General features: G+C 40.8%; 1 protein-coding gene across 1 annotated transcript in view; it reads right to left on the bottom strand.

Annotated features, from left to right (window-relative positions):
- The window catches only part of CSMD1 (CUB and Sushi multiple domains 1), a 1,672,960-nt gene that overhangs the window by 1,019,498 nt on the left and 637,115 nt on the right, over nucleotides 1-16,347 (bottom strand). Inside the window, exon 6 of the mRNA XM_047092364.1 lies at nucleotides 15,723-15,917. Coding sequence (XP_046948320.1) covers nucleotides 15,723-15,917 — 195 coding nt within the window. The remainder of the gene's footprint in view (nucleotides 1-15,722; nucleotides 15,918-16,347) is intronic.

Genomic DNA, 16,347 nt, shown 5'->3' with positions numbered 1-16,347 from the left:
TTCCATTCCAGATCTCTCTTCTGAATTCAGTTTTATATATCCAAGTCCCTACATGATACATCCATGTAGACGCCTAAACACATTCCAGACTTACTCCCAAGTCCTACTTCTGATCTTTCCCTTTCCAAGTCTGAAATTTCACAGTATTCTCCATGTCAAATAATGGCAGCTCCCCTCTCCCAGTGGCTTGGTAAGAAGACCATGGCATCACCCAACGCTCTTCTATTTCTTTCACATCCATGAGCACGGTGTCCTAAAATCCTAGTGGCCCTTTCTTCAAACTACGTTCTTGATCCAACTGCATCTGGCAGCTTGCCCTGCCACTATCATGACAAATAACACCACCTCTCACTCTGTTACAATGGCTTCCTAACAGGTTCTCTGATTTTATCCTTTCCACCATATATTATTTTCTCAACACAGCAGCCAAGTAATCCTCTTAAATTCTACATGAGATGATGCCACTTCTCTTCCCCAAATCCTCTAGTTTCTTTCCATATTGCTCACAATAGAAGCTAGTGCCTATGTTAGGGACGACAGGACCCTCCAAGACCTTCTTCCTCCCACCTTGTCTCTGACCTGTTCTCTCCCGCCTGCCACTGTCCAACGTGCTCTAGCCACACTCACCACTGTACTATCCCCCCATTCTCGCCCTGTATCTCAGGACTCAAGCCATGGACACTTCCTTGATCTGGACCACTCTCTTGATATTCTAGTAGGGTTTACTCTACCTCCATGAGGGGTCCAAAAAATGTTCATTTTGCCAAATACATAATTTTCCCAGGATATAGGACTTTAGGTGCTAAAACCAGGACAGCTCTGGGCAAGCCAAACAGCTGGCCAGTACAGCTCTTGGTCAAATGTCACTTTCTTAGTGAGAACATCTCTGAGCACTTATTACAGTTAGATGTTATGTATCTGGTTTTACTAATCTCTTTATGTATTTACGCTATCTATCTCCAACCAAAAATATAATTTCCATGGTGGTTGGGATTTTTCCTTATTTTTTTTTCACTTTGTAGCCCCAGCTTCAGGAACTAATGTACACAAACTATGGTTTGTGGACCACATTTGGAACTGTTTTTGTAAATAAAGCTTTACTGGAACACAGCACTGCCTATTTGTTGAGGTAATGCCTATGGAAACTTTTCTGCACAATGACTGAATACAGTTCATACAGAGACAATATGGCTTGAAAAACATAAAATATTTACTATCTTACCCTTGATCGGTAGAGTTTACTGAACTTATTGGTTAAGTGTGTCTGAAAACATGTATGTCCTTGATAACTAGATGTTTCTTTAAAGAATGAATGAATGGACACAAATAGTAAGCAGACATATTCTATTGGAAATCAAAGGACGATTAAGGCAACTTTGGGGCATCGTTCTAATGCTACTAAATTCTCAGCAAATTAAAAGCAAATACTAACATTGAAACTGGGAATAATTGTGGTGAAACTCCTGGCGGCGTGGAAATTTGTTCAGCAAGTGTGCAAGGCATAAACAACATTTTGAAAACTCTATCCTTAGGAAATAATTAAACAGAAGAAACAAAAGCAATGCTATATGTACAGAGACACTAATTATAGTATTATGTGCAGCCGTAAATGTTGGAAACACTCATTATGTTCAATTACAGGCAAAGAAATAACTATTAATTTGTATAATTTTGAGGATATTGAGAAGAAAAAGCTATCAATTAAAACTGAAAGTTTATGGTATAATACTAATCTTACAAAGGAAAAACAAGAAAAGTAATCTGCTCTATGACTTCAGCCTTGAGAGTTCCCAGAGCTTGGGTTGGCCTCATTGGTCCCTACTTTCCCTCCATCCTGGATCTTCAGTGATAACATTTACAATAATAATAGTAATTATTGGTATTGAGCACTTTGAGATATTATTTAATCCTTGCCAGTATTGTGAGATTAAAAGTATTAGTCTAATTTAAAGGAATCGAAACCAGAGGCTTTGCAAGAAAATAGCTTGCCCAAGATGTCCCAGCTAGTATATGGCAAAGCAGGATCTTGAGTGACAAAGTTCTTGCTGTTAGACACGTCTGTTACTACCTATCACAGTGAATGGCATTTCCTTGGAAATATATCTATATTGGTATTAGACAGTCAGCTCTACAACCCAATATGGTACCTCTGATAAAATCGCAGAAAAATAACTGTAAATTAATCCACAAAATTAAAAATAATTGGCATACAGGCACCTTATGATTATGCTTTAAACTTGTCACAAGATTGGATTTAATGAGATAATGTAAACATATTTTTAAAAAAGGTGCTTAGCAGAAAGCCCGTGGCATCATGAAATGCAAAACATGTGAGCCAGACTTACTACAATCTAATGTTGACATATATTTTCAATACTTCTTTTTTCCCCCAATTTTGGTAAGGTTTACATTAGAGTTGTTTATTGCACAGTGTGCAAGAAAAGTGCTTAAAACAAAATTGTCTAAAGCCATTCAAACTTAATTTAGAGCCAGGTTCCTTCTGTGAAGATTGCCCCACTCAATCTTACTTTGTAATGCGTGGTCCTGACATGACAGATCATTTAAGATTCGTTTTATGTTATTTCTGTAACATAACTGATAAAAACACAGCTGTGTTTTAAATATCACAGAATTTATAGGCTCGCATTAAAAGCATGACTTCTCTCCCTTCTCCTCCCCTCCAGCTACATCTTCCCCAGCCTCTCTTTCTCCCTGGCATCACTAGCAGCGGAATGCCTGCAATTAAAAAACCTTGAGTGACATTTCGTGAAGCAGTGGCAAGTGACATATTGTCATTTCCAGTCACGTTATGTAAGGCTTATCAATTAAAGAAATTTTCAGCTTTAGACAGCTCTAAATGAAACACACGCATACATTATTTAGCCTGTTTTATTAAAGGCATTACTGAGATGGCTCCCAGTTCTTTATTTCATGGCATCCTTGCTTGCTAACTAGGACCCATCCTTCCAAAAAAAAAAAAAAAAAAGCAACTGTCCTGAAATAGATAAAATCAGTCAACTCTTAAACAACAACAACAAAACAACAACAACAACAACAAAAAAACCCAGCTGTCACATCCTATATTCTTTAAAACCATCACATAATAGTGACAACGGGTTTTGACAAATTTAGGTGAATATTTATCTTAAATGCATGTGTTTAGACAGAAACAAGGTTAGAGCTTTATGGAAGCCTAGCTTTAAATAATGATTCATTTGCTATTACTTTTAATGGTTTACAGATCATGCTTTTCCACAAAACAAAAGCAAACAACCTCCCTTTAGCTTCCCCCAAGGAGGAGGCATTCGGAGGCATGTGTAAGAAGCACCACGTGAGAACTGCCTATGGCAGCCATTGTCTCTGTAGCCTTGGACCAGAGTCTCTGCATGTCAGAGAATTCGATTCCTTATCTGCAAACTATAAATATTCACCTCACAATTTTTGGACAGCATAACATAGTATATGTAAAGTTTATATTATGACACCTGCCCCAGAGGATTTTAATCTAAATAAAATGTTTAGCCATGCTATCTCAACTTCCTCATTGCTTTCTTTCTTGAGTATCTCATAGTTACCTAAAAAGATTCCATTGGCTAGAAATAGAAAATAAAGTAAGAATAATTATTGGCCGGGGCGCCTGGGTGGCGCAGTCGGTTAAGCGTCCGACTTCAGCCAGGTCACGATCTCGCGGTCCGTGAGTTCGAGCCCCGCGTCAGGCTCTGGGCTGATGGCTCGGAGCCTGGAGCCTGTTTCTGATTCTGTGTCTCCCTCTCTCTCTGCCCCTCCCCCGTTCATGCTCTGTCTCTCTCTGTCCCAAAAATAAATAAAAACGTTGAGAAAAAAAAAAATTTAAAAAAAAAAAAAAAAAAAAAAAAAAAAAAAAAAGAATAATTATTGGCCAACCACCTCTCAAATGTTTTGTATCTTGCCTCAACTGCCTCCCAAGGTGGTTCTTCTTGGGGCCAGAGAACTTCCTCTGTGCACCAATATTGTGCCACCACTCGGGGGCACCTGCCAAGTCTTGCCTTTGTGCCCAAGGATGGGGGATTGTTGGGAGGGCAGATGAGGGGTGGGGTTCCGTGAAGGATCTAAAGCTGCAGGGAAGAAAGAATAAAGAGGTATGGACCAACTTAATCCAAAGAAATTCTTCCCCTGGAGTAGGAAGCCCACTTGAGAAAACAGACCACTGTCTGCTTTGTTTTCTCTAAGGTTGACTTACTCTGTAAAGAAATAGCTTCAGCAAATCATATTTAGCCTTTGAAATAAAACAGGGGAAAGACCTTACAGCCAAACAGCCCTCTATGGGCTTAAAGCTCTCTTGAACTAAGCTTACACATCAATTTTTTTTCATTTGCTACGCACGGTAGTCACTCCGGCAAGCAGTTCTAGTCAGTGTTTGGCTTAAATTATTTGTACACCCACAGAAAATACCGAGACCAGCAGCCACCTTTCCCTTCTGTCACCTGACTGCCTTTATTTTTCTCCGTTCTGGGCACATGACCTCTGAATGGCCTACGGGGTCTGTGAGACACCTTCCTGTCCTGCACGTAGGAGGAGGAGTAAGAGGAGAGCACTGAATGCGCCCCCTGTCGTCTCTACAGGGGGGAAATCAACCGACCTGTTAACAGTCCTGATAGCCCATCTCTAGACAAGCCATGTTCTCCCCGGCCCTTCCCTTTTTCAGGGCTCAGGCACACAGTTCTCAAGAAGAAATGCTTGTTTAATTTAAATTCAAATATTTGTTTCCAGATGATAACTGAGATTCTTTTAAAGACGTTTATTTCTCTTGTAAACTGGAAGGGAGTGGGCACGGCATCATAGGGGCAAATGGCATAAAGTGCCCGGGTTCAGATTCTGCCTCTCCCAGTTAACCGCCGTGTGACCTCAGAAAAGTCACGTCTTGCCTTGGTGCCTGAGACTGTAAAAAACAAGACCAGTGGTAAAATAGAACTTGAACAGTGATCTTGAATATTAAATACAAGAATATATATAAGGCACATAAACAGGGCTTGTCATCTGGTAATTGATAGTGGTTTCACCACTATCACATCTTTTTCTTAAGCTTTGCAATTTTAGTGACCAAACTGAAATATCTATCATTGGATAACAAATGCTACTCTATTTGCTCCTTATTCAGATACTTTGAAATTGATTGATCATTCCCTTCAGAAAAAAGAATCCAGAAAGGATCTACACCTGGACTATTGTTAAATCTATATATTCTACACTGTCATGCCAGGCATATGCATTTGTGTGTCAACGGGCATGGTGTATGTGTAACATTGGTCTTGTCATTGCATTCTGACAGTGACAAGTAAAATATAATGACCTGTTTCTACATCGACTAAGCCTTCAGCAGCTACTTAATTTCCTCTTCGTCTGAGTCTCTGTTCATTCATTTTCTCTCATTAAATCAGCCTGAGAGATTAAAAAAATATATTCCAAAGAATATCAACGATGCATTAAAAACCCTTTAAGCACTGAGATCCTGGAGTTCACATGAATTTACTTTTAGATTGTTTGCCATGGGCTTCATTCACTTCGTTCCAAAATCTGAAGCTGTTTTCAAGACGGGAAGCGGGGTGGGGGGGGTACGGAAATAGGATCGGAAATTATAATAATTAGAATTTACAGAATTTCACTATGCCAGGTCTTTGCTAAGCTTTTTTTTTTTAATTTTTTTTTAACGTTTACTTATTATTGAGAGACAGAGAGACACAGAGCGTGAGCAGGGGAGGGGTAGAGAGAGGGGGGGACACAGAATCCAAAGCAGGCTTCAGGCTCCGAGCTGTCAGCACAGAGCCCGACGTGGAGCTTGAACCCACAAACCGCGAGATCATGACCTGAGCCGAAGTTGGTCGTTCAACCAACTGAGCCCCCCAGGCACCCCTTTGCTAAGCTTTTCACCTGGATTCTCTCACTTAATCTTTACAACAGGCATGTGAAATAGGTATATTACACAGAGAAGGAGATTCAGAGCAGAGAGATAAAGTAAGTTTGGCCGAAGTCACAGCACACAAATGGTGAGTGGATTTGCACCCAGGAAGCAAACACTGCAGAGCCTATAAACATTTATGTGCTAAACACTTTGTAAGGTGCTTAGCGTATGTCATTGCATTTAACCCTCATACTAATACATTTTTTCAAAATAATTGGCATTTCCTATATATTCTTCTGTGTAGAGATTGGGTAAGTGGCCTCTGGAGCTAAGCTGCTGGGTCCAACCTCACCTACAGTGCTCTGTCTTTGTGAACATCTCACTGTAGTACATATAATAGCTCACAGGTGGAGAAGAACTCTAAGAAAGGCATGTAATATGCTTCCAGCAACATAGATCATGGGTGCTAGGCCCCGGAATTAAATCTAGTTCTTGCCCTCCCTAGAATGTGTCTTTTTTTTTCTTGCATACTTTTTGAGTTGTACATGCACCAAAGAGCTTCCAATTCTTTGCTTACCTGACTAGTTACCTTGCCCATTCTTCAAAGTTCCCCATACCCTTCAATGCTCAGACCCCAGTGTCATTCGTTCCAAAAGTAAGTCAGTGTCTGAAATGAGATTCCTTTTGAGAAATCTTTTTGGATTAATCAAGAGCCAGCTCACTCTTATCTCTTGCCTAAACTAATTTTAAAAATAGACTCCACTTTCCGATACCATTCAGCTCAAATCTGTTTCAGCAAAATGGCTGAGAAGTTGAAGGAAGAATTCCAATCAGTCTATGACAGAGTATACTCAGACCCATTTTCTTATGAGTCCTTATCATAAACCTACATCTATATATTGAATCGACATCATAAGTGAAAATGAAACCCACTTAGTGCCAGAACTCCACATGCATTAACAATTGGTGTGGAAGGGACAAAGAATACTAAAATTCCTCTGCCTGTGAAATCTAAGCCATTTGAAATAGTAGCCCCTAGCCTAAGAGGTGAATGAGAACTTGGAACGTGGCTGTTTCACACCGAGGTATGTTGTACCCGTAAAGTGCACACCAGGTTCTGAAGAATTGTATGGAAAAATTCAAACTACTTCATTCATATTTTATATTGATTATATGTTCAAATGGTCATCTTTGGACTACGTTGGGTTAAGAAAATGTATTATTAATTTTACCTGTTTCTTTTTACTTTATCAGTGTAGTTATTAGGAACTTTTTTTTTTTAATTTTTTTTTCCAACGTTTTTTTTATTTATTTTTGGGACAGAGAGAGAGCATGAACGGGGGAGGGGCAGAGAGAGAGGGAGACACAGAATCCGAAACAGGCTCCAGGCTCCGAGCCATCAGCCCAGAGCCTGACGCGGGGCTCAAACTCACGGACCGCGAGATCGTGACCTGGCTGAAGTCGGACGCTTAACCGACTGCGCCACCCAGGCGCCCCTAGGAACTTTTAATTACATGGTGGGCTCAGGCTTCTGGGTTGCATCATATTTCTAGTGGAAAACACTGTTCTAAATCCTGAGAGATTGGCTATTATTAGGCAGGTGGCAGCTGAATGACCCCTTAAGCCCTGCCTGGGGGGTGATTATCATGGCCCCTGCCAGCTCCCTCACACATGGTGAGGATGCTTGGGGCTACAACCAAGCTCACCTCAAACAGGTGCATCTGTGGCATTTTCCCACACCATGTGCATTATTCTTCTCCCTGAGAAGATGATGAATTATGAAAATAGTGTCTTCCTTCAAAAGATGTTTCACTTGTGTTTCCTTTCTTAGAAACCTCTCCATTTTCCCTATTGACATATGCCTGGAAAAATTATTTTTTTTTTAGCTCGAGACAAACTTTTCAGTCACAAACTTCAAAAGCCACTCACCTACTTGTGTGTGTGTGTGTGTGTGTGTGTGTGTGTGTGTGTGTGTTTGCATGTGCATATGTGTGGACAGAGAGAGAGAAAATATATTTCAGTAGAAGCCAATAATATGCTTAAAATAATGAAACAATGCTTTAACGATTCTGGGAAGAGATGTTTTCCACATACAATTTTATACTCAGCTATAATATCCATCCATGTGGATGCATAAAAGGACATTTGTGGGCACACTGAGGCTTAAGGGATTTTCCTCAGAAGAAGCAGTTTTAGACAGCTTATTTGGGGTGAAACAAGGAGAAAGGAAGACCCTGGATGAGGAAAGAGTGGGGTAGTGAAGAACAGCCCTAGGAGCCAGTGTAGAGCCCTCTTGAGGGATAGTACAGGGAGAGGGGAGAATGGGGTTGGGAAAATGAAGGCAACGGAGCTATTGACAGAGCGATGGAAGTCCAGGATTCTGGGGACAGTAGCAACTAGACACTTCAGCAACAGTTGTATGTGGAACAAGAAGCAGTTGAGTTTAAGAGAAAGTCTGTGACCTTCAGAATGAAGAACAAAGTTTGTTCCTAGTAACAACCAGAAGAAGCGTAAAGTAGAAGACATGTGGATTATAGTGACACAACTTAAGTTTTATTAATCCACAAGGGAAAGAAAAGATAATTAAAAATTTTAGGACCAATGGAAGGCAGTCATCGCATGAATGAGCCAGCCATTTACTGAATCTGTTTTTTCCTTCTTCCCGACTTTATAGCTGATCCAATTCCTAGCTTCCCTTCCAATTAAGTATGAACAGAATGGCTGTGTCTAATCAACACAAGGCACAGGCAGGGACCTGCTCACACAGACTCCAGCACTGTCCTCCCTCTGCCAAATGGATGGAGACAAGGCTGGAAACTGAAAGTCAGATACAGAAGTCTGCAAATTACCACCAGTATCAGAACCAACTGCCAGTCAGAAACAATCATTTGGGGTTTAACATGAGCACACAATATTTGTGTTTAAGCCTGCTGATATGACATTAACTAAACAAGCTATACGAGATAGCCTTGGTCCAAATGTGAAACAGAAGTAATTATGGCATTATTATGAATAATTGAGGCTGAGAAAGAACTCATCTGAACTCTGAGTGGCACAGGGAGTGAGATATTGGATTTCAGAGGAGGCAGTCTAATTACAGACATAATACTTATGTGGAGAAAAATATTTACACAGTTATAATAATATGAATCTTGTTTATTGTTTTTCAGCCTTTAGACAAATTAAGAAGGACTTAATTAAGATTATAACATAAAATATCAATGTTAACAACTCTGATATTGCAAAAGTTCTATTACAGCCGAGAGAATACAGAAGGAGGAAATGATTAGAAGATACACCAGAAAAAGGGAGGCCAGCCTAATTATTCTCTGTCAATGCTGTGTCTCCCATAACCCCCATAAAGCCTCACCTGGTCTTTGACTTCTGGGTCTGGCCCTGTTTCTATCATTTTTGCACCTCAGAAACCAACTCTGGGAACAGACTGCAGTGACCACGGAGGGACCCTAAGACAGAGAGGACTTGGTGGGACTGAGGATGCTGGATCTGAGCCTCTACCAGCTCGCAAACTGGGGTGGACGGCCAGCCCAAAGCCAGAACCAGGATGCTCTTGAGATGCGGGCTTACACCTGAGCCAAAAGAGCCAGGCTCCAAAGAGCGCCAATGAGCTGCCCCAGTTGCCTGCCACCGTCGACCAATCAGGACGAGGCCCTTCCAGCCAATCAGGATGAAGCACCTCCTCCCCCTTCCCTCTTTAACCTGTTGGGTGGGAGCTGGAACCCTCCCAACATAAGCTCCGCCCCTGCAGTATTTGGAGGGGCCAGCCAAGCTGCTGTGTGTTAGCTCTCTCTCTTTAGCTCAAGCTGTAGTCCCAGTAAAGCCTTGCCTGTGCCTTTGGGAGGGAGGGGGGAAAAAAAAGATATACTGTGTATTATTTATTTATTTTTTTTGATTTCTAATGTTTATTTTAGAAAGAGAGAGAGTGCAGAGTGCGAGCGAGGGCGGGGTAGAGAGAGAGGGAGACACAGAATCTGAAGCAGGCTGCAGGCTCTGAGCTGTCAGCACGTAGCCCAACGTGGGGCTCGAACCCATGAACGGTAAGATCATGACCTGAGCTGAAGTTGGACGCTCAACCGACGGAGCCACCCAGTGCCCCTGTATTATTTAATTTTTTAAAGATAATAAACATAAATCTAAAATTGGGATAAACAAGACACAGTAGATGGAAGTAATAGAAGTATGTTCATACTCAAAGCAAGATGTGAATTAAAAATAATAAAATTTAAACAATAAAACTGATTAAGAACAGTATAAGAAGTTATAATGATAACAAAAAATAGTTAAATGGTATCAGAATATCTGTGGCACAAAAGTATGGTAGTTTCGATGGGCTGTTTCTTTTCACAGCAATCCCTTTACTATTGCTTTTTTTTAAAAATTATGTGCATAGGCCACTTATATTAAATTTTAGTAAAAGTAGGATGATATATCAACTGTCTTGTTCTAATGTCTAAGTCATAAATTTACAACCTATGTCAGCACCATTTAAAACGTCCTTACCTTTATTACAAGAAAAGTATTGCTTTCCCTGCCTACATTCAAGGTGATTAGAGATACAAACAGGTTCATGAATTTATGGACTTCGGCATATTTACAAATTGAAAGTGTATAACTATGACTTTTTGGAGAGTTTTTTCAAGTTTATTTTATTTACTTTTTGAGAGAAAGAGAGAAGGAGAGGGAGAGAGAGAGAGAGAGAGAGAATATATCCCAAGCAGGCGCCATGCTGTTGGTGCAGAGCCCAATGGAGGGCTTGAAGTCACAAATGGTGAAATCATAACCTGAACTGAAATCACGAGTCGGCTGCTTAATTGACTGAGCCACTGAGGTGACCCTACAACTATGATCTTTAAATGCTTTTCTATAGCAGTTCACAGGAGTTGTGCACAAAATAGAGGCTAACCTATGAAGTGCAGACTACAAAACAAACAAACAAACAAACAAACCAACAAACAAACAAACGTTATTTAGGACAGCTTGTGATTGGGAATGTCCAGAGCTATGACTTCTAGGGATCTCTGCTCTGCAATGTTAAGAAGTATTTTGTGAAGCACTTTGCAAATATAAAGTGTTCTGTCATTGGAAGCATTAGGGCGCATCAGAGCTGATGTTTGGGGAAGCAAGAGAATGCATCCCTGGCTGGAGTGGACTAGTGTTTGCTTGGAGCTGGCTTATTTCAAATAGCATATGCCTGATGCAACTGTCCTATAGTTTATGCTTTGCACAAACTATCCTAATCTCTTCCAGGCCCCAGCCAGAGCTCATGTCCCCAAATGTCCCTTATGTCTACATATTCCCTTTGTGGTTGGATTCCTAGATTTAGGCAGCTGGTGTAAATTCACACTGATACTTAAAAAATGAAGTCCAGAGTCAGAGAGTTGCAGGGTCTAAAGAGAGGTGGGAAAGGAGTGACTTACCCACCTCATTCTGGACTCACATGACATAAGGATCACTTCTACCTGAGGGTTCTTCGGATCAGATCATTGTTTCTTCAGAAGGAGCATTTTCTGAATGCAGCTCCTTACCTACTTCCTTTCTACCTTCTTGTATGATCATGCCATAAATCTGGAGACAACTGCTGGTCATTCAGTTTGCATTCAAGAAGAATCCCTCCTCTTTTGGATTTCATACTCTGTGGCCCTCCAGGGTCCTGGGGACCTAAGTAATTTGTCATATAACCTGGGCCCTCATGTTATAGTCTATTTTATTTAATAAAACAGTAGGGGAAGCCGAAAGCAAATTGAGAAGGCACTCCAATCCTGAGCTGAGAGCATCTGTTATTGGATCTCTGAGTTCCCTTTTATATTTCTCCTCTAAATGCCCACCGTAGCTGAACACACAGGAACAGCAAATCTTTGCAAAGATTCCAGGAGCTACAGGCAATAATGAAATAGAATTAAAGAAGATCTAGACAGTAAGTTGAAAACTCTAGGATAAATGAAGAAGACTGATCTATGATAGCTCCAGAAGAACAATATCTAAAGTCTCATCCTGAGGAGAAGTCAGTTTGATGCTGGGCTCCCATTCAGAGGAAGAGCTGGCTGGCCTCCCATTTTATTATGTATTGATTTTATTAAATAGATGATCCTATCATTTTTACTTAAAGAGTATCACGTGACTCTAGAAATGATACACACCTTTAAGTGCCATTGTTCGGGTTAAAGGCTGCCACTTGGAGTTCTATATACATTTTTCAACACCAGCGAAAAGTCATTGTAATGGGATCATAGTGGTGTTACGGTTAGCATCGCTATCAATCCTCCAGCAATTCCCATAACTAAATAACTAGAATGTTGGGGAAGCAGAAAATATACTCATTTAATTTTTATAAATTATCTAAACCCACTTTCCTGAAATTCATTTCTGTCTCTCCTAGATATGCTACATCTACACATTTATAAGAATTAGATCATTGATTTCTTTTTCCTTATGATTCAGTTATCCAATTCAAAGACAAACTGTGATGCAGCCTTCAAACTTGTTTCATAAAATAATTATATCTAATTTAATGCCCTTTGAAATGCTACTAGCCCGAGCACTGGGAAAAGCAAAATGTAAGCAAAATGCAATAATCTGTAATAGAGGAGAAAAAATATTTATCCTGATAAAAGCATCTTAATATTGGTGGAATTTAATAAATTGGCGACAGAATAAGAATGGTTATGAGCTTACAGTTATATTAACTTTGACTTAAAAAAGCCTTATAATTGTGGAATTAGTAAGGACCCTTCAGTTAAGAAGAAAACTCCTTGGGGGAGTGTGGGCAAGAAACAAGCTGTCAGGGCAAATGCTAATATTTATTTTTGCATTTCCAAACAAATGTTAATTATTTGCTTCTCAACATGTTTCTATACCTCTATTAAGTTTTTGAATGGGAGAAACAGAGCGGTGAGGGGAAATAGCTGTAGACTACGCTAAATTTTAAGGTAGAGAGGAATCAAGGATATAGTTACGACGTTTGTATGACTAGAGACTAGAGGAGTTCAAGAAAAAATATTAAGACATTATGTTCAGATATAAACTAGCAACAAAATAAATGCTACAGACAAAAGGACTTTTTTAAAAAGCAATCTCAAAAGAGGCTGCAATGTAAGGAATGACAGAAATTTGGACGTGAGTGTGAACTTGAAAACTTAGATTTATGGCCATAGGGGAGACAAACATAGCAGGATAAAAGAGCAAAATTGTGGAATTCAGCATGGAGTGGTATGTCGGGAAGGAATTCTTTGGGAAAACCACCCTGGTTTTTAGGGTTTCCCAATTTCTGTGGCACAAACTGCCCCCCCGCCCCAGCCATGGTATGAGGAATGCAGAGCAAAAGAGATGATACAGTCAGTGGCTTTGAGAAAAGCCAGCACCAGTCAGCCCTGACACAACATCACATGTGGGGAGAAACACTTTAAGTCTGTGTCTGAGAACACGGACAGATGGCATTTACAGTCCAGTTAAGCCAGGGTTATCATGAGGCACATTGGCAGCCATGTTGAAGAGTTGGCTCTCCATTCCTCTGGAATCACTGATGGGGTCTGGCTGAGAGAGAAAGGGGTGAGGAAGATGTGTTTCTTGGAAAAAAGGAGTAGCGAGTAGAATGTCTGATGGAGGCTGAGATTCTGTGCATGGAGCTCATTTAGCCAACTTGAAGTGGGTCTGGGTGAAAAGAAAACAAGAAAGCTAACTGGAACAGTGTAGTAGGACAGGGAACAGAGGTTAGCAAAAGACAGTGAGAAAGGAAAAAGCTGGCATACAGGGAATAATAGAACAAAGCTGGAGTAGCTCCAGTGTTTCTCCAGAGTGGATGGGAACAATGGTGGGGACAAGGAAGAAAGCATATATTTAGGAGATCCAAGTGGTATCCTTAAATGGGATCCATTAGTTGAGGAGAACTGGTGAAAAAACAAGGGAAATGGGACAAAGGTCTGGATTTTGAGTATGTCACTCTTTTGACAAGATGGAAAATAACAGCCCTAAGAAGAAAGAGAGAGTAAGAGAGACAACAGACTTCAGAAACACACATTGAAATAAGCATGTCCAGAGGAAAAACAGACACTTGCAACAGATAACTTTCCTGGTGGGATTTTCTCTAGGGAAGAGGAAGAATTTGAACATGCTAAACCTGAACGCCATCAACTACGAGCTAGAACACCTTGAGCAAGTCACATTCCTTAACCTCGGACCCCTCAGCCGCAAAATGAGTCTTTAATAAAATACCTATTTGAGATGATGAAACGTGGAAAGTCATGCCTGGTCCATCATAAGCCATCGGTAGGTACTAGCTCCCAGCAGGAGGGAGGTAACTGTGGCAGCAATATGCCATCATCCCATAATTAGCATCAGGGAGATCTTAGGAGACCACAATATTTAACAGAAAAAAAAATTTTAAAAGAGGGGCGCCTGTCTGGCTCAGTCGGTTGAGCTTCTGACTTTGGCTCAGGTCATGATCTCACGCTCTGTGAGTTCGAGCCCCGTGTCGGGCTCTGGGCTGACAGCTCAGAGCCTGAATCCTGCTTCGGATTCTATGTCTCCCTCTCTCTCTGACCCTCCCCCGTTCATGCTCTGTCTCTCTCTGTCTGAAAAATAAAGAAACATTAACATTTTTTTTTAATTTTTAAAGAAAGCGTTCATTAAATAGCAGAGGCTAAACTATAAGCATTCCGATGTTAACTGAACGCTGCCCTACGCGACTTGTAGCCGGCGCTGTGAATTTGGACTCGTGCTGGAGAGCATGGATTAGAAGCCAGACTTGGGTGAATCTTCAGACGTCACATGCAAACTGTCCCTGGAACCTTTTGAAAACAAAAATTCTGTTTCTTCATCTGTTAAATGAGCGTCCGTGCTTACCGTTCCCATGGCTGTTTTGAGCATTAAATGGTATGATACAAGTACAGCGCTCAGCACGTTTTCTGGCCTCACATCAAGGCCGTAATAAATGTTGGCCACGCTTTTATTTTTGAAACCCTGTGATGAGTTTTTCTCGGGAAAGTCAGAACTTGAGAGTGACAGTAGGCTCTTTCCTAAAGTTAATGGATCAGTAAAGTAGTGTTATGGAAAAGGTTAAAAATTGCAGGGCGTCAGGAAAGTAATTCTAACCTTGCCCCCAAATCATGCCGCTGAACATTTGGATAGAGTGTGTTCCTTCATGATCAACTTATTTGAAAGGTCTAAGAATGTTCAAAAAGTCTTTAAAAGGTATAATTTAATTATCAAGTGGTGCCTGTCATTTTTAATGAGAACAAAATGTAAAAAAGGAGCCGTCCAATCAAGAAGGACATCAATGTGCATGGTAAATCTTAGCATGCTATGACAGCAAGTGATAACATTATGCAGAAAGCCATAGAATGTGAGAAACAGAACGAAGAAAAATTCGGATGTTTAAGGAACACATGTAAATTTCTTTTTTTTTTTTTTAATTTTTTTTTTCAACGTTTATTTATTTTTGGGACAGAGAGAGACAGAGCATGAACGGGGGAGGGTCAGAGAGAGAGGGAGACACAGAATCGGAAATAGGCTCCAGGCCCTGAGCCATCAGCCCAGAGCCTGACGCGGGGCTCGAACTCCCGGACCGCGAGATCGTGACCTGGCTGAAGTCGGACGCTTAACCGACTGCGCGACCCAGGCGCCCCAAGGAACACATGTAAATTTCTTATCAGCTTTACAGAGCCCAGTGATGGCTTCCTGGGTTACATGTAACATTGACTTCTAGGAACAGAATAAGCTGGCATGGTAAGACCCAGCAGGACGCGAATTCATTTTGTCTACTGGAAACTTATTCCATCAGTACCAAAGCCTTAGTCTGGGTTCACGACACATGTGGTCATATGGTACGTACCCCTGCAAAATGGAGCTGGAAAGTCCCAGGAAGCACCATTCCCAGGGCTGACGATGCAGGTCAGAATCGCATGGCCTTCCAAGATATAGCCAGAGAGACAGCTGTACCGGATTTTGTCTCCTATGTTGAATCTTGTGCCGTGGAGAACTCCTTTCAGTATCTCCCCGGGATTTCCACATGTATGGCTGGGTAAAACTATTAAAAGAGAAATAGGAGAAAGGCAGAAAAGTGAGAGATTTTTCTGGTGAGATCAACTTATCGCCCAAAGCCTGCACTGCATTTGAATTATTCAGATTAGCAAAGCTAACGCAAAACCACCTTCACCTTCCCTGAAAAAATAGAGAAAATGTATTCTTTTTTTTAATAACGTCTGCCATTTAACCCTTTATAAGAGTATTTTAAAAGTATAAATAAATGCAGTTTGAGAAGACGCAGAAATACAGTTCTGCGTACAGTGTTGTAGACGATGTCTACATTATTTTTCTAATTATGAGATTCTCCAGTCTCACGGAGTTGGCAGACAGATAACACGGTAGGATATGGACAGCTATCCGAAATACAGCATGGATGAATATTCATGCCATATTTATCTTCACTCCTTTAGGACCAGCACAACCAAATACAC

The sequence above is a fragment of the Lynx rufus genome, unplaced genomic scaffold (genome assembly GCF_022079265.1).
Source record: "Lynx rufus isolate CCGP_SWC_20201006 ecotype Redwood Valley unplaced genomic scaffold, mLynRuf1.p SCAF_3, whole genome shotgun sequence".
NCBI lineage: Eukaryota > Metazoa > Chordata > Mammalia > Carnivora > Felidae > Lynx > Lynx rufus.
The sequence above is the reverse complement of the archived record's forward strand: the minus strand, read 5'-3'. Positions and strand labels throughout refer to the sequence as shown.